This window comes from Stegodyphus dumicola, chromosome 8 (genome assembly GCF_044657685.1).
Source record: "Stegodyphus dumicola isolate Sdum_Otavi_A_Nest chromosome 8, ASM4465768v1".
In the NCBI taxonomy this organism is placed as follows: Eukaryota; Metazoa; Arthropoda; class Arachnida; order Araneae; family Eresidae; genus Stegodyphus; species Stegodyphus dumicola.
Genome location: NC_140775.1, coordinates 161390782 through 161410491, shown reverse-complemented (window position 1 = coordinate 161410491; position 19710 = coordinate 161390782). Strand labels below are relative to the sequence as shown.

Below are 19710 nucleotides of genomic sequence, written 5' to 3'. Positions count from 1 at the left end.
TAAGACCATTCACAGTAATTAAGTCAATTAGAATGCAATCACACCGCTCATGCAAAGGTGAAAATATAGAAAAGGCAAAATCAGGGGTTAAATTCATCAATTCTAATGAGAATGCACTAGCGAAGTAAAGCACTGCGGTTTTACATAATTTCTAAGCTATTCGTACGAATTGAAATAATTCTTGCATTTAAACTTGTATTCCAAATTAAGATTTAAGTTGAAATTAATGATATACAGATATATACGCATATATATACACTTTTATTCCGAAAAACTAAACGTACATTCAAAAAACGCACTTCGTAACTCTGAACAGTAAAATGTAAACAAACGTCAGAAATATGACGTCACTCGTGTGGGCGGAGTTAATGAAACCCTCATCTGGACTGTCATTGGCCAAATTCAAGCTGTTGTCCTAGCAGTGTATATTTTGCTTATATGCGTACGGGTAGACACAGCCGTTTGGATTCGTGTATAACTTTGTCACAAGGGAAATTAATATCGCGAAACCTTGCAATTTAAAGGAATACTTTGCAGACACGAAGTAGAAACTGTTAAAAAAATTTGCTTATTACTTTAGAAAATCATAACCATTCGATGATAAGAGTATGTTATGTATTATACGAGTTATGAAAGTAAATGTAAAGATAATGTATGTTGAAAGTAAATGTAAAGATTATGTATGTATGTGAAGTAAATAAAATCTAGAACGCAAACGCTTTATTTGGTTATCTAGTTGAAAGTTTGGCCATTTTGTTCTTAAGTACTTATCAACATAAATTTTTATTAATTTATTGCCTAAGATCTAGTTGATGTTTCCAGATCTGGTCCAAGTTAAAAAAAAGAAAAAAATGTTTATAGACGTTCATATTCATTAATTTTGTTGCATAACATGTAATAGAGTTCTGTTTGATTTTTATTTGGTTTCATTGACAGCTATTGCATGTTTTTTTTTTTTTTTTTTAAATAGCTGATGCTTTACAAAACCTTCCATACTATATTAAACATTAAACAGGGTATACTATGATAGATTTGAAAATTTTTATTGTTTCTTCAGAAACTCAACAATTGCCTCAATGACTACTGTATTTTTCGTCCTGTCTTATTGTATAAATGCAGTCTGTTGATTTGAAATATAATAATTTAACAGTCAGTGTGTAAAGAAAATTCATTCTTTAGTTTTATAACGAGCAAAGTTTTTCAAAATAATCTTATAATTAAAACAGGTTTTCTGAAGTGTATTTATTTCTTTAGTGATGTATGAGTCAATGCTACTTAGCTTGTATAATATTACATTACTGTCTATTTTGACTGGTACCAGTAGGCTAGCAGATAAGATAGCTGAACACTGGATGTTTGATCCAGGTACAAATACTGGTGAATGGGATAGCTGATTTTCCTGTTTTTCCGTATGTATTATGTGAATACAAGTCAATTTCTCATAGAAATACCTTCTCAAAGGCATCCTTTTACCTAAGGTACATAGCTCTTACTGCAGTTACCTTGTTTTGTGTAACTTAGCATAGCCGTCAAAACCTTAATAATTTTAATAAAAAATAACAAAAAAATTTTTTTTGCTGCCATATTACCATAACAAATTTCACAAGATGCACCAAACTGTGTCAACCCTGTGTATGTGCATATAACAATTCTTCAGTTTTTAATAAGCAGCATCACCATTTTTATATGTTTTTCCCCCTTTTTTTTGTGTGTATTTATCCAAGTTACAATGATTTTTATAACAAATCATACTTTTTTAAATGTGAAATTAATTTTAAAATATGCACTTGTGGAATTTGTCTGCAATGGATGAAATAGTGGTGTGAATAAAATTCTGAAAAATAAAGCTGTATCAAATTATTAAGTTACAGAAGAATGGAATTTGCTATGTTAGTTGAATTTAAATTACCCGGAATCTTTCTCCCTTTGCTGTTGCTATACCACCAAAAGAAAGCCAATTATGAACAGCATCCTGCAAACAAAAACTTGCTTGTAACAAGGTTTGTTGATTGATTGGTACAGACTTTATGGCCTATTTGTTACCAAATGAATCTAAAGCAAACCAGTATGAAGGGTAGTTTTACAGGTTAACTTGTTTTCAAATTAGCAACTCTGGGATCATCCAGCTGTACTGACACTGCATGTTCTTTCTCATACCTTGTTATTTGGTTGTAACAGGCAGTTAAGATAAAAACACTTGTAACACTGCTTAATTTTTATGTATGGTAGCCCAGTTACATGACTATAACATTTTTTACACTGTAATCTTGGTTTAGAAAGTTATTTACCAAGATTTTGGGATATTCTATAGGAATATCATATGGAACAACTACAGCCAAATGTATTGTTTCAGAAAAGAGTATATACTCTTACTGAATCTTTTCCTGCACTTTTGTTTGATTTGATATTTCCTGTATAGTGGAATGACCATGACCATCATGACAACATAGCGTCCTGTAGCTCTTTCTATATAATTCCATTCAGATATTCACACTTTTATTTTTGTAAGTTAATGCAGAAGACAATACATATTTACATCTATTTCTGATACTTCCAATTTTAAGGAATAATCATGGAGTCTATACTGTTACATAGAAGATGCTAAAAAAATACTTAACAGGGAGTTTAACATTATTCATGCAACAAAGGAGCTGAAGTTTATTGCATTTTTAACAATATGTTAAAACTCATACAAGCATTTATTTCTTTTATTATAGATGTAAATCAATGACCAGTTCCAAAAGTATTAAAAGATAAAAGTCAAGGAAAAAATTCTCAGTTCATAGTGCCAAAGTATTTTGTTAATATTGATAAAATTCAATTAAAAAAAGATTACTCATGTTATTATGTAGAATTGATGCTAAAATTCTATATTAGAAACAAGTATCGATTAATTGTGTTAGGTAGAATTAATAAACAGTCGGGCGGAAATTTATTAAATGCATAAAACATAACAAAAGCCAGGGCTGTATTTATTCCTCCATTTAAAAAATTGTGGCTTTTCTATCCAACTGTCTTCAAATCTGTAAATTCAGAAAAAACTCTAAAATTGTAATTTTTTAGAGAGAAGCATTTCCATCCTCAAAAAAATAAATGTTAAAAAAAGAATTGAAATACAAAATTTGTGCATTTTATGCAGAAAGTGAAAAGAAAATCATTATTTCATTATAATGTTAATCATAAAAACAGATCTGCTTAATATTTTTTGTAACAAAAACTTAAAGAAATATTTTTATTCTATTGCATATCCAGTGATATTAAAAATAGTTTAAAATTTTGATTTTAACTTGAAGATGCCCCAGAGGAGTTGCACGATATCTAAAATTTCTCTGAAACTTAGTTTGAAAACCTTCAAACTACTTGGAAACTTCAAATTATGTGAAAAAAGAAATGTAGATGTAAACAGCAGTGATTAAAAAGTTTGAATGACCAAAGTATTTTCATTCCATCAGATTATTTGTTTATTTTGAAGAAGACATTAGGATTTTTTTGGAAGCTGAGAGATGTGAAAAACGAGCAATGCCCTCTCCGTGACTAGAACCATGGACCTCTCGAATATGTGCCGACGCATGCTACAAAGGCAGGAGAAATACCTTATAAAACAATCTGATAATGAGATAACAAGTAGAAGATAAGAATTTTTTTTCTTCTGGAAAATTAAAAAAAAAAAAATTCATATTGCATATATACAAGCCTATACCATAAATTATAAGGTACATAAAATTCTTGGATTATCTAATGGGGGGGGAGTAATAAATGTAAATATTAATATATAAGAAGTAATAAATGTAAATATTTCAATAAATGAATAGATAAAAAATCGCCTTAAACAACCTCAAGTTTAAATTACTTGGAGAAATTAATGCCAACAAAAACATTATTATTGAAACAATGTAGATAAACACAAATTGCCTAATGTATTTAATTTGAATATCTGTTTTGGAATGAAAGGTGTAAATAGCCTTTAATGTGCTTAATAACTCAGATTTGTAATGCATATATTTTTATTTCCAATGGTAGCAAATATATATATATATATATATATATATATATGTACATACTATCAAATACACATACACAAAAGTATATCACACACTAAATAACAAAGCCTATTTAGTGCTTGAACATACTACTTAGTGCCTTCCAGTAACAGCCACAGAGATACTGTACAAAAAAAGCCATGCATTTCGCAGGTGGTGGAGGTTGTATCTTGGGCCTTTATTACAAAGGATGATCACAGAATTTTCAAATAGAAAGGTTTCACTGAATAATGACCGGGTAAAAGATAAGTTATTATGATGGAATTAGCCTTTGGGTATCGGAAATGGACATGTAGTTGAAGAACGAAAGCTTGCTTTAAATTACAGAGATTTCTAATACATTAATTTAATATATTTTAAAAATATTTTAATAATATAATACTTTTCTAATACATTTATTTTATTATCCAAAATTATTTTCTAATTAACAGAAAGGTACGGCAACAGAAAAGTAAGTTTCAGTGATCAATTATCAGAAAGGCTTCTTCTGAATGGTTTAATAATAATAATGCAAGGAAATAAGCTTATTTTACACATGCCTTATGGCATAAGAAAAGGAACTTTTGAAATATATTAAAAACTAAAAAGATTTACATATACCATAGAAATGATTTTTAACTCTAAACAAAATTACTGGTTATCGTTTCGGAAACAAAATTCAATACTTGCCCATAGTAAGACCAACTTGTGAAAGATTTTTTGCCAAACTACAAATCATTGCGTAAGGAAGAAAATTTCCAAAAGCCATTTTGAAATTTTTAATAATATGACTAATAATCATAAGATACTACTTTTTGATCCATAACATGGGTTGTTTGAACTAAGAAAAAACTTTAAATTGCATCAGTATTATAACGAGCTAATAAATTTTAAATCACAAAATACAGTGAACCATATGTAAGACAGCCAGACACAGCTGCTATAAAAATATTTCTACGGAAGTTGTTGTCTTAGGGAGCGGATAATTGATGCCAATGTTGTTAAATTACTACTTTTGTCGTCCTGGTACAGTTTTCTATCTATACATTTTGAATCTGAAATAATGCATTCAGCACAGCATGCACACTGGGTGTAAGGAAAGAGAAGCAACAGAAAGAAACTGGAGAGTATGGTTAAATGATAAAAACCAAATCCTTAATACCACTATTGACAGAAAAAGACTAAAATGCAAATAAGAAGCAAATTTCCTTAAAAGCTAACAATGAAGAAGGATTAAAATTAGAATCAATGGTTAAAACTATGGGATTTTTATTGATATAAAACATTAAATGCAAAATGAAGTGGTGTCTCCCCCCCCCCCCGTATAATTTTTCGATGTGGAGAAATGGAAAACATAATTTTTTTTTTTTTTTTAACTAGCAATCGTAGGCAATGCAGAATTTATTAATTTTTCTTTGAACATAATTTTTTGTTGTTCAGTACAAAATTTAGGTCATGCATCTCTGCTGTTTGGGGGAAATTTAAAAAAGAACTCTGTGAACATAATTAAAAAAAAAAAAAAATACGGGTCACTAAAATAAATAAAAATTCAGATTCTTTTCTTGTGTTCTAACATATGTAATTATTACTTCAGTAGATTCTAATATTTATTTTATAACCATGCATTATTACTACTTAGGCAACAATACAGACATATATAAATTTTCACTATTTTTTACTGTCATTACATGCACAATTGCTGTTTTTTATTAACCCCTTAACTGCCGCGGAAAACGTACAAGATTCATTCCCCAGTGCCACGGTTTTTCACATATCCGCGCGTAGTTATGCGATTTATTAGGGGGAAAGTAAGAGCAAGTTTTACTTTCTAAAAATTGTTTATTTTCACAAAATAAACAGTAAAAGAAAAAAAATGCATGCACAAAATTTAATATTTTGAGTAACAATATAATAAAAAGATGTAAGTATAATTAAAATGATGTTTTTATAATAAAAAAAGTCTCTATAATGGGTGTCGATCAATTCATTTTTAGACCAGTAAAGTGTAATATCATGTTTCAGTGTTATATACCTTGTAAAATCAGTATGCCTATAAAAACATATATTTCTTCTGAATTGGTTGAATGCCACGATATTGTTCTTGATTTTTCGTTTGTAAGGTGTTGTTGGTTCATATACTCGTCTACAAAACGGTTAGTTTCAGTAGCAATATAAAGCACGAGCAGTTCATCAAAAAATATTTTAAGAAAGATAAATGGGTTTGAAACATCCGTTATATCTTTCTTTATTCCTGGAACCTACTACAAAAAGTAAACGAAAACGGAGGACACAGAATAAAAAAAATACGTTTTACTCAAACAACACTAGCCAATACCACGCAATCATCACTTTCAGCACTTTAGACACATCCCTCTCTCCAATTTCTCCCCACACTTCTCTGAAATAATATCCTCCTTCACATACTTCGTCAAGGTCATTCTGGTGTTGCATTCCAAAAGTTTGCGAATAGTTTAACGGGTAGCAGCGCAAAGCAACTGATAGTATTTTGTAAGGGCGTATATATACGCCCGGGGCAGTTAACGCATCGGCTGAGCAAGGCGTATATATACGCCCGCGGCAGTTAAGGGGTTAACAAAGAATTGAACAAAGCATATCAATACTTTTGTATCAGCAATATGAGTAAGTTTTTGTTTATTAAGACTTTTAAAGTTCTCAAGATGAATTAATTCGAATAATAGAAATAATTGACTGTAGCATAGAGATTTATTCATATTGCGTCCACTCTCGTATACAGCAAGAAAAAAAAAAAATAAATATGAAGAGTGGTCTTTATCAATTCCGCAAGATTTTCCATATACAATCTTACCACAATTCCACATAAACCGTAAACAAAGTATCGAACTATTCGTCATCGATGGGAAAAGGAAAGTCTGGGCCATCCGAAAAAGCGGCGACAGGGTTTGGTAGGGTTTGGAAATGCGCGTCCTTGCCATGTCCAGAGCCAAAGGTCATCAAGGCCAATCTTTAAACCACGAAATCTGTTTAGTTTTAAAATGTTATAGCCGTCTTTCACCGAAAAAAAGTTTAAAAAAATCAATTAAGACAGAAAAAAGTGCTAGCTTTATTTTATTTTATTTTTTTATTTTCCAGACACATTTTTTTACATTGTTTATTGTCTGGCAACGATACATTGTTTTGAATTCAAGTTCGTTTGTGAAGACCGGAATGGTATAAACTGACCTATTAAGCATCTTTTAGAGTGCTCTGTTTTATTGTCACGATTTGTATGTGAGTATGAGAAATGTATAAAGTTGCTTTATTTGATATTTATTTAATATGCAGCATCACCCAAGCGTAACTTTGTGAACTTGATATATCCATTAACCTTATTTCACATAGGCAAGGGTGACCATGACAACAGACTTCCGTGAATGCCTTCATAGTTGGAACATTTTATTTCTTACAACTGATGAAAAGAAATGTGCTTAGATGAGGGGAAGGTATTTGGAATGAATTACGCAGTTCTTTTTGTTTACACGCGAAGATCATATTTCATTTTATTAAAATAAAACGTATTTCAGAAATCTTCGTGTAATTTAATTTGAAATGTTTATTGTATTTTAATGTGTTTTGTTCTAAGTATATCGAATTTTAAACTGTTAAATTAAAGAATTTTAAATGTTATTAGCACTATATTTCTTTAGAAATAAATGATAAAAGTATATTTAAGGGTCCATTGGCGATTTTTGGTGGTACATGGATACCGAGTTTGTGCAATTCTTTGACTTGTTATTTTTGCACCAAAAATTGGCCCTACACAAAGCCGAAATAACAAGACGAAAAATTGCACAAACTTGGTATCCATGTGCACATCGACCTAGTTTCACTTAAAAAAAAAAAAAAAAATCAGAGAATTGCACAAACTAGGTTTTGCACATTTCCTCGAGTTTGTCTATGTACACATCAATATATTTTCACTAAAAAACTCAAAGGAGCACCCAATTCTACAGTAGAGGCAAACAAAAAATACATAATCTCAATTAACTACATTTTAAACCAAACAATAAAATAACATAAAAAAGGAAAAACCTGTTATGCATTTAAGCACTACACAAAGCAAATATCCACTTACCTTATTTAGAAATTCTTTCATCTTCAATCTGTGGCACGCAAAATTCCTTAATGACATCCAAAAACTTCCTAAAATTATCTGAACTAGAATCCGTATATCGTCGTCGCCACATAAATTCACAAAGTCCGGAAAATGGCTACTAAGTAAACCTTCATTTACACACCAGTCAATTAATGCACTTTTTCCCTTTCATTCCAAATCGTACAGAAACTTCAAATTAATTTAACTACACTCAGCATTCTGCTGTCTAAATAATGAAACAAGCAATGTACTTCTTAAACAACACACATCACAAAAGCCCTTACAAAACATGCCATGATTCAAAATTTCCCAGAATAATGCAAATGATTACATCATAATAGGGTTTCAATAACATTCAACTGCTCAGGTTACCATAAATAAAACAACAGCTTGGCGATAAATGAAACAACAAATTCGCGATAATACAAGGGGTACCCTAAAGTCAACTTTAACCAAAATAAATTTAATTTTTAGCTATAGTGAAATTGATGATTTTCAGAAATTTTTGTCTTTCGCAATCCATAGCAAGGGATTTTCCAGGACAATAAGCTTGATACCAGGGATGACTCGGGGGAACGAGCCAAATTAGCATGTCTTCTAATGGAATGCAGTTCAAGATATGTCAGTGAATTGATAATTGGCAAAGGTTCTTCAGATGCCTCCTTTGCCAGAATGTCTGCCATTTCATTACCCCATATATCAACATGGGAAGGAATCCTCTGAAGATGCACTTCACAGAGTAATGAGACCTGCCTAAGTTTGCTAAGAATTGCAGCTCCGGGCCTATCACAAACTCTTTGCCAGTTTGAAAGATATTTGATAGTGCTACGACTGTCAGACAAAATCTATATTTCCTTAAGATCTGTAAAGTACAAAACAGCATTTAGTCCCTCTTCGATGGCTATAAGCTCACTCTTAAAAACCAAACTGAAGTCAGAATTTCTTTTCTTTATTTTAACGATATTTCCATTTGTGCATTTAATGACACCACTACCGGAGCGAGAGTCCTCACTTTTACTCCCATCAGTATAGATGAGGGTAGCTTCAGCGGGGATTGCATGTATAGTTTCCAAGGCAGATTGTCGTAACAGGGCCGGAATATCATTTTTCTTGGAAACTCGAGACTAAAGTTCCGCATGGAACCCGACTCCAGGGAGTCCTTCAGATGGATCTAAATATTGTTTCAAGGAATGTTGCTCAACATTACGGTCAATTATACCAGCATACTCTATTTGACAAAGTGAACTATTTTTCTTAAGTCTTTGTTATTACTTCAGTGCTGCAGAAATTTTGAAGTTCTATTCTGGGAGCCGTAACTGAGAAGTTTATTATAATATTTTATGAGGCCTGCATTTCTTCTTAGACTGAGGGGTTGAAGGTCTGTTTCATACAACACAATTTTATTCGGGCAACTGTTGCGCAAGCCAGTTATAATACAAGAAGCACTGAGTTGGACTCTTTCCAATTTCTGGAAGTTGGTGGAAGAGGCACAACAGTAAACGGGGAAACCGTATTCCAAAATAGGTCGTATGATAGCTGAGTAAGTAGTTTTCAAAGTGCAAGCATCGGCTCCCCAATCACGTCCCGAGATATACTTCAGAATGTTTAGGCATTTTCTGCCATAAAAAACCAGTGCATCCACATGTTTGTTACTACTGATCTCTGGATCGAGAACGAAGCCCAAAAATTTGGATGTTTGTCATATGTAAGAGGCAAATTATTCATAAAAACTTTTGGATGATAATTATAAATCTTCTTATTGGTGTTAAAAAAACTAAAAATAGATTTAGTTGGATTAAAACTCAATTTGTGGTCTTTCGAGAATTTCCACACATCTTCAAGGATAAAATTTATATTGGTCTCCATTGAACTCACATCTGGGCCAGAGCTCCAAAGGGCAATATCATTCGCAAATAAACCAACCTCACATCTCCTTGATATAATCTTCTCAATTCCAGCCAAATACAGGCAGAAAGAATTGGGCTCAACACAGAAACCTGGGGGACGCCTTGGCTGAATTTAAAGGCGTTTGACATAATGGAATTAAGCTTTACTTTTATCAGTCTATTTCTTAAGAAATCTGTGATCCAGATCAAGGCTTTACCCCTGATGCCAAAATCTTCATAGAGTTTAACTATTAGTTTATGTTTCCAGACACAGTCAAACGCCTTTCACAAGTCTAGAAAAGCAGCCACAGTATGATTGGTAGGTCGCTTGTTTTGGGCATCTCTAATCTTCTAGCTGAGATAGACCAATTGATCAGTGGTGCTATGACCTCTTCTGAAACCATATTGTTCTTTTGGTAGGAGGTCGTGGGTGTCCAGGTGAAAGAGAAACCGCCCCATGATAATTTTTTCCATGACTTTACATGCAATGCTGGTTAGGGCAATGGGTCTAAAGTTCACAGGAGATCCATTGGTTTGTCCAGGTTTCTCAACAGGTATAATTGTGGCTCTTTTCCACTCTTTAGGAAGGCGTCCTAGACTCCAAGATTGATTTACTATATTCAGAAATTTCTTTTTTTGCATGAGTGCCAAGATGCCCAATCATCTGGCCATGGACAAAACAATTTGGTTAATCTTTGTATTATGTTAACTCGGCGATTTTTTGGCGAAAATTAGGCGACCAACCCTGCTACAGCAACCTGCTACTTTTTGTTTGGACGTCATTTTGTTTTCACGAAGTAAAGGCATGTTTTTTTTTTTTACTCAACATTTTTTTCCAACACTCTTCTAGCTGAATTATGCTTATGCTAGAACTTTTATGGAACAAAAATGCTTACTCGTGACGAAGATTAGGTGCGAAATTGGGAGAAAGTGTAGAATCGCAAACTGCTTACCGTGTTTTTAAGAATTGCACATACACAATATCCATGTACACGTCGACCTATTTTCACTTAAAAAAACATCTCAGAATTGCACAAAAATGGCATTGCGCACACTCTTGACTTTATTCATGTACACTGCTAAAGTCCTAGCTAGTAACCTTTATCGCCTTACCAAAATGTCGCCAAACTACCTGTTACCATATTTCAAAGATTAGCCAACAATTTAAATATACGCGCTTATTGATCACAAGTTGTAATGATATAAAAATTGAAATAAAAAATAGAATATTTATGGCGAATAGATGTTAGTACAGCCTTAAAAAATAACTTAAATCCAAACTAATAAACATAAAAACTAAATTTAATTCATATAAAACTTTAATAAGGCTTGTTGCCCTTTATAGAAGTGAATGTTGGATACTTAACAGAGCAAAGAAGGATATCAACTTTTGAAAAAAAAATTCATAAGAAAGATCTTTGGACTGGTACAACAAAATGGCATGTGGAGGATTCTCTATAATCATCAACTATATAGGAAATATGGTGAAACTGGTATTGCGAGAATCATGAAGGCATCTGAACTTGGAGAGACAGCCTTGGCCTGTAATAGGCTGTGGAACTTATGAAGAAGAAGAAGGCTGTGAGGGAAAGATGTAAAATGAAATCTGTAATAATATAAAATGAGTATTTTTGAATGAAAAATTATGCCAATAACTCTGTTCAAGTGTTAAAATTTGTTATAATGTATTAAAAATTAGATAGAAAAAAGATACTTATGTATTCCTGCAACCACCCTAGTAGAAATCACCAAAGCCAAATTAACGAAACTGTGGTAATAATGTACATAACGACAAAGATTCAGTTTTCAAAGTGTCCATTTTAGTATGCATTGTTTTTTCTGTATTCCAAGTTCCAATGGCTTTTATAGAAAAAGTATGATTATTTTTTTCTTAAACTCACTTTTAAAATTTGTGTTTATAGGATTTTACTATAATATCTGTAAGAAAGAGAGGTGAAATTTCTGCAGGAATACATTATTTTGCTGCAAAGACGCTATAAGGACGGTGCTTCGAATTCGTTCTCAAAGCGAATTTCCACCACAACAAAAACCCATTTGTAACTAGTTTATTGAGTGTCTTTTTGAATGAATATATAGTTGAAACATAGAATATATATGTGATGTATAATTTTTTTATAATAAAAGTACTTGTTCGTTTTTTTTCCATAAAATCCACCAACCGGGTGGTTGCGATAATACTGATTTTAAGTTAAAAAAAAAAAAAAAAAAAAAAAAAAAAAAAAAAATATATATATATATATATATATATATATATATAGTTCAGCAATGAGAAATTAAATACCATACAAATAATTATATATTTATTTACTATATTTTTTATTTAGAAATTAAATACTTCTCAAGTCTATTTTTTTTTTGAAAAATTAAGTACTGTCATAGTGCTTATTAGTAATAATGATATTTTGCTTTTCTTTTCAGTTTCTGAAAATCCAAGATGTCTCAGATTGTTGGTGTGTGGGAAGTTGTGTTAAATGGTAAAAAGCACCAAGTAGAGTTTGAACATGGTACAACATCCGGAAAGAGGATCATTAGGGTGGACGGAAAGGTAATTATCCAAACCATAACATTTCAATGTGTAAAATATTGCTGCTTTTTCTTTTGATTATTTCACGAGTATTATGTATCTTGGAAAATTTTTATATGACATTTCCCCACAAGCCTCGAAGAAATCTCAGTGTCTTCGTTCACCAAAATTCTACAGGCTGAAAGATAAACATAAAATTATGTTTGACCAACGGGATGAATGTTTTCATTTTCTTCATTTATTATTTTTAGTCTCCTCAAATGAATATAAACACAACTACTGCTACAATGACTGTTGACGCCCGCAGAAAGAGTCGCCCAAACATGTGAGAAACAGAAATTTGACTCTGCTGACTTATGAGAACAATATGTAGATAAGGTCATTCCATTCTAAAATAGGTGCTTCTCCGTTCTAAAAAACCCATTTATCCATCAATGGCAACCTTCCAAAGGGAAAATGAAGCAAAGCTGCCAATTTCTTTTTTTCACAATTAGTAAATGAAGCCTCCCATAGCAACAGATATTTGAGATTGCTTTATCTCACTGTAAATCCTATTTACAGCCTGCCAAGAGAATCCGTTTGGAGAGCACTGATTAAGTAATTTGATCTCTGTTTCTGTCCAGGTGTTCTGAAAAAAAAAAACACTCCCTACTTCTTCCTGAGAAAAATCTAAGCACCGAAAATAAATCCAACTAAAGCTTTTAACTTACAAAAATCAATTTCCATTACAGTAAGCACAAACAATTTCAGTTAAATAAAAACCACAATAGCAGTTAATTAAATACATAAGCACAATTAAAATTTTGTTACACAGGGCAATAATATATGTTATCAATTATTGATAAAACAGGGTTCCTCCCTTACTTTTGGCAGGTATAGTTTGCCATTTGCATGGAAAATCATATTAGAGAATTATCGGCATGTATGCTTCATGGTTCTTTTTTCCTTCCTTTGGAATGCTACGAAATAAGAAGACTTGATAACTTTTCTCAAACCAATTTCCAATTCTTATTCTAACATGTTAATGACATTGCATTTATATTGTATATTTTCCTTCATGTACAATTTTATTGTGAGAAAATTTGAACATTCATGACTTTTTGGCAGGATTTCTATGCCAGCAGAAAATGCATTGATTCTACTCTTTATCAGGAAATGTAGTAAATTATATCAGTAAATGCAAAAATCCAAATACATTAGGAAACAACACGAGTGAAACAAGTATCGTTCCAGGAAAAATTAGAGAGAAAGAAAGAACATTAAAATTTACCTTTCTAAAAAAATCCAAAATAGTTTCTAAGGCTGGAAAATACTTGCAGGAATCAGAATTAAAGGTAGTATTTTTGATGGTGTATTAGTGGGTGCTGGTGTATATGTAATAATTTATGTACAGTGAAAAATTTGAATTAACATGATTGCATCAGTTAATGTAGCTAAATAAGTAAAAAAATGAGTGACATTTGTTTAATTTCATGATGCACTCCAATCATGCTGTAGTGAACCTGCCTTATAACAAATGAACTTCTAAATATTATTAATAATATATAATTTTATCTGAAAATGATAATTGGTCCTGTCTAATTTTATATAGATTTTATGTTATTTTATACACATTCACTATCTCTGTAGTTGGGTACAACAAACCGTAATTGGGTACAAGAAACTTTGTTGATATCTTGAAATGAAAATTGTTTTTCCTTTTTCAATTTTTTCCCCAAAATTTCTGGAGCTTTCAACTAAAAATTACTAACTTTTAATTAATCCTGTTTAGGGTATTAGAATGAGGCTCGGTGGCGCAGTGGCTAGCGCATTGTGCAGCAGCACCACAGGTCCAGGGTTAGATTCTCGGGCTGGGCAAGGTCGAGCCTTTCATCCCTTGATTTCCATCATTTGGGTTGATAAAATGAGTACCAAGTTCACTTGGGGACTAAGCACTGGGGGTCCTGCGACAAGCTGACCACTTGTTCAGGGCATATGCTTACACACCCTGGGGTCCACGGTCAAGAAAGCAGATTTCAGGCCTTGGCCCATTAGGGCTGTTACACCACTGAGTTTAGGGTATTAAAATAACGAAAAACATTTTTAGGTTACTGTTCTTTTATCTCTCCCCCTTTGTCTTTCTCTGTGTTCTAAACAAAAGCCAATGTGAGACAGATGTAGCATACAAATCTTGGAAAACCTGGACAGGCAACAAACATACTTTAGAGAATCCTACTGTGTCATGCAAAGAACAAATGATCCATTGAGACAAAGAACTTGAGTCAGATAGTTGTCTGTTCAAGTCTGATGCCTATTCATAATTGCAAATTTGTATTTTAGGTGGAAATGTATAATTGGAGAGACGGATCTAAGTCATGACTTTTGTACTCTTTTTTTTTTTATTATTATATTAGAATTATTCATGCATAGTAAAACTGAAAAATGATGAAAAAGAAATTTAAAAATTGTGGATAATAATTGTAATTAACTTTTAATATTTTTAAAGATTAAAGCTGGTATTTACATCATTTGAAAGATGTGACAACGCTAGTCACTCTTTCTATGTGATTCATCAATTAATTTTTACACGATTTTGTGAGGTGATCCTTTTTTTTTTTTTTTTTTTTTTTTTATTGGATCTGATACATCGAACCAAATTTTCAGTCTTTCGAAGTTCATTATAGCAAGATTTGACTGTATATCATATCAAATCGACTTTCCACCACAAATTTTTATCTGAAAATGATAATTCTAGCTTACCTTTAAACACTTGACCGATTAACAAAATGCACTTGGAGTTTCATGCTTGTTTCAGAAACTTGGCAATTTTGTCCTGATTTCCTTGTCTTTAGATTAGGCTTTTTGGTTGATTTCTTGTTTAATTACATTTCATATAAATGCTTGCCAGTATCTTTTATAGAATCAAATGTAAAGACATTCTTCACTTTGGATAGATAGCTGTGGAGTGCTTTAACATAACTAATTGATTAACCTTGCCTCACCAGAAAAGTTTGTTAAATTTTAAATTGAAAAAAGCTTATCTTTATTATATTTTATAATTTACTTAACAATATTTAGCATTCTAGAAAATAATACTATTAGTCAAAATTTAATATTTTTATTTCTTGAAATTTCCTGATTCTCTAAAATTTTTACCTTTGATATGAAATAAAAAAATAATTTTTAATATGTTTGTAATACATAAATTGTCTTCTGATATAAAAATTTGCTAACAATGTAGTATGTGATCTGCTTTTAGTTATTTGTGTTTTAGATCGCACCACGAATACTGGTTGTTTTAATCGATTTTATTTTTGCCACCATTTTATCACACATGCAAATATGAAAGCTATTAAATTTTTTATTATATGAAGCTACCAAAATTTAAATTTCACTGTATAAAAAAATTAATGAGTTATGAAATTAATTGAATAATTTTCATTTATGTATTCTTAATTATTCATATTTATTTTCATATTCCGTAGTGTATATGGCTGAACAGCTAAAAAAAACAGCCCTTTTAAGGCCATTCCTTTTTTAGTTTTGTAAATTTGGATGAAATTTGCATACGTTATTAAATTAATTAGTAGAATTATTTTCATGTATGTATTCTTAATTATGTATATTTATTTTCATATTTAAAGATAACACATAGAGCCATCTAAGAAACAACTAACTAGCTAAAAGCAGTCGATACATATCATCATTATCAAAATTCGCTACTTCTCTCTGTTATTTTCATATTCCGTAATGTATATGGCTGAGCAGCTAAAAAAAACAGCTCTTTTAAGGGCCATTCCTTTTTTAGTTTTGTAAATTTGGATGAAATTCAAATTTAATGAAATTAAATTTTCATACGTTATTAAATTAATTAGGGGAATTATTTTCATGTATGTATTCTTAATTATGTATATTTATTTTCATATTTAAAGATAACATTTAGAGCCATCTAAGAAACAACTAACTAGCTAAAAGTAATCGATACATATCATCATTATCAAAATTTGCTACTTCTCTCTGTTTCTCTTTTTTTAATGGAAAAAGCAGAATATTTCTATGTGGGCATGACATTTTGTACCTTAGTGTCCTTTTAAATAAGTGTAATTCTATCCTAACTATTATTATTTTCATTTCATGATTGGCTCAGAAAGATTTCTTGTTGTAGTACAGAAAGTTTATGTTAACTTTCCTAATGCAAAAGCTTGACATATGACTACTTGCATATAATATTAAACTTCGTATTTTAGCTCATTTTTGTCTCAGGTCCTCAGCAGAATTTTGTATTTTTTGAAATATATTGCTTATTATAATTTGAATAATTGTAAAATTTATGTTAGGAGAGCATTGATAAAAACATTGTCATTAATTTAATCCATGAGTGCCTTGCTAAAAATCTGACATGTTGAAATATCTTCACTTTAAATAATATTTTAATATTCTTCAGCGCATTGTTAAGAAGTTTGTCACATTTCACTGTATGCAATATCCAAAATGCTAGAATAAATTCAGTCGTATCATCTTTCGAACAACAGCTTTGTTGCCATCCTGTAACAACTAAACAACATTACTTACCTCTTTCTCATTTCTTAAATCAGTAGATGGTACAACAAGATTACAACTTCTAACTTTATAACATTCTCCCCAACTTGAATTTTTGAGAGTAATAAACATTAGAAAAGCTGTAAAATAATATTAAATTGTTATACAATACAAATAAAACAGCTTTAAGAAATTCGAAATTATGTAAACTAAATCTACATTTTAGAGTTGAAAATTCTAAACACAAATGTTCAATAAAGTTCAAGCTATTTCTAAGTCAACAAAAGTCTGTGCTTAGTGAGAGTCTTTCAACAGGTTTCACTAGTCAAACAGAGTGGGCCTGAACAGGAGCAAGTTCATTAAAATCACTTTCTGTTTTAGAATGCTGAACACTTGCTATATCAGGAACTAGTCTGAGATCTGAAATAATTAGTTCACAATCATTTGTTACCTCTAAAGGGTATAGTTGTACTGGTCTTAACACATTTCTGTCATAAGTTTTTAATTTCACAAATCTGATAGTTCCATCTTGCCAAAGAAAAGTTCCATCACTCTTCTGAGGAACCAATACAGCCCTTTTTGTTATCTGCACCAACTACTTTTGTAAGCTGAAGAAAAGAGGAAACATAAATATTCTTTTCTAAATCTTTGTTTCAGATGATCTTGTACTTTCTGAAGATATCTATATATTTTAACAATATTATTCTTTTCAATTTATTTATTCAACAGTTTATTTATATTTTGATTTAAATGAGGAACATCATTGACATAAATGTCTTGAAGAAACATAAAAGAGGTTCACAGTTTTCAACTCTGGGTCTTCCGGCACATGTGTGAATGGTCTTTTGCTCATAATGGATTCACATTCACAGACTAAAATGTGTAGTTCTTCATATATTAGAGAAGAATGTCCAAGGATCTTTTAAAGAGATCTTTGAGAATTGCAATCAAGCATTCCCAGAACCCTGCCCACTATGGGAAGGGAGATGGTTTGAATTTCATGCAAATTTCTTTCATTTCAACTCATTTTGAATTTTCTTCCAGTCTACTTGCTTCAAAGTGAGTATTTAATCCTCTGAGTGGTGCTGGTTTTTGGAACTGCCATGAAGACCTGTATTTAAACAGCATTTGTTAGCTAAATTTGTATGATTATTTATTTTAGTCACTAATTTCATAAACTTAAGTCATTAATATGACATTTACATTATTAAAGAAAATATGAAAGCAAAAGATTGTAAATTCTAAGCTAGTACGTACCAGGTTAAAAAAAAATCTCATAACCAGTTAAAGCTGATCTGAATACAATGCAGATATTTGTCCTCTTCTTTTGACAAATCTAGTTCAAAGCATTTGTACTTAAAAAAGGTATCAGCTCTAAATGTAGGGCTTTTAAAATATGGCGAAGGAAACAGGACAATCCAAACCTTCTCTTTAGGTCTGATCTGCTAGAATCCTGGTAAATCAATAACAGATATCTGAAAAACAACTGATATTCTAATTTAATCTTTCAGATAGTTGGAAAAGATACAAGATTTTAACTCTTTGTTTTGTACTTGTGATGTATTCACTGATTACATTGCAAATTGTTCTTTTTCCTTTTAAAATCCAAAATCTCTGACATAGAATGGTTAAGAGAGTTGGTATTCCAACACGTTTGTTTGCAGTGTGTTCTTGTTCAATAAATCTTCTTACTACTATATTCTTGGAAGGCAGAATTATTTAAAAAATAAAATCTTGAATTTCATCTTTGTTTGTTAATCTGTACTTCAGTCATAAAATTACTTCATCATTTTTATAAATATGAAGATTTATCAGATTCTTTCATGTTTCTTCATCACAGAATGGAAAAGTATCTTTTGTGCATTCAACACTTCTTTTGCAAAATCAGTATATTTTCTTAGACTTTGGTTGAAAACATAACAAACACGGATCATCTTTGAGAATTTTGAAAACTTCCTTACTAACTGCGATGGACTCAACCTTTTATTAGCAGTATAGCAGTGTATTTAGCAGTATAGCAGTGTATTTAGAGTTATTAGCAGTATAGCAGTGTATTTTTTTTCCATTTCCATTTCTTTCTTATTGATATTTACTATTGACTTAGGCCACTGCTGTTTTGGATTTCTTAAGTCGTTCGCATCAACATTCCATTGATAGCCACGTTCTGATTATCTGTAGAGCCTTGAGTTTTCTGATTTCAGTCACTCTGTTTTTAACGAATACTGACCAGGGTTTTTGTTGTCAGTGGTGATAAAGGAAAGCATATTTTGCTTCCCTTAAATAAAGCTAAGACTAAACTAAATAAAATTCATGCTTTATTCCGTAAATAAAATAAAAGAGCTAACACTGTAGCCTTTACATTTAAAATCATTTGATTGAAAGCAAACTAGCATAATGCTAACTGATAATCACACAAGAGAACAAGAACTATGGAGATTTCCGGTTTGTTTTTACCACCAATCCTCGAATTCCATATCACAGATTATGTTCGTACTGCATTAATATAAATATTAACAAGACATAGTGCACAATAAAAATTAAGCTTTATTTCGGAACATCGCGCATACTCCCCGACAGCCTGCCTGTTTCGCTCTGCTCGCTACTCGTAAGAAATTTCTCCTCTAGGGT

The 19710-nt window shown here is 31.3% G+C and overlaps 1 protein-coding gene across 6 annotated transcripts in view; it reads left to right on the top strand.

Moving 5' to 3' along the window:
• The first annotated feature begins 6993 nt into the window (after nt 1–6993).
• The window catches only part of LOC118188334 (fas apoptotic inhibitory molecule 1), a 54456-nt gene continuing 41739 nt past the window's right edge, over nt 6994–19710 (top strand). For 2 of the 6 annotated variants that reach the window (XR_015042779.1, XR_015042778.1), the window contains exons 1-3: nt 6994–7268; nt 7380–7480; nt 12459–12585. Coding sequence is in view for 3 of the 6 variants with exons in the window: in XM_085822663.1 (XP_085678789.1) it covers nt 12475–12585 (111 nt within the window). In the remaining 3 variants the exon portion in view is untranslated. Of the gene's footprint in view, nt 7269–7291; nt 7481–12458; nt 12586–19710 lie in introns of those variants that run through there. The other 4 variants (XR_015042780.1, XM_085822663.1, XM_085822664.1 and 1 more) reach the window with 4 other exon arrangements.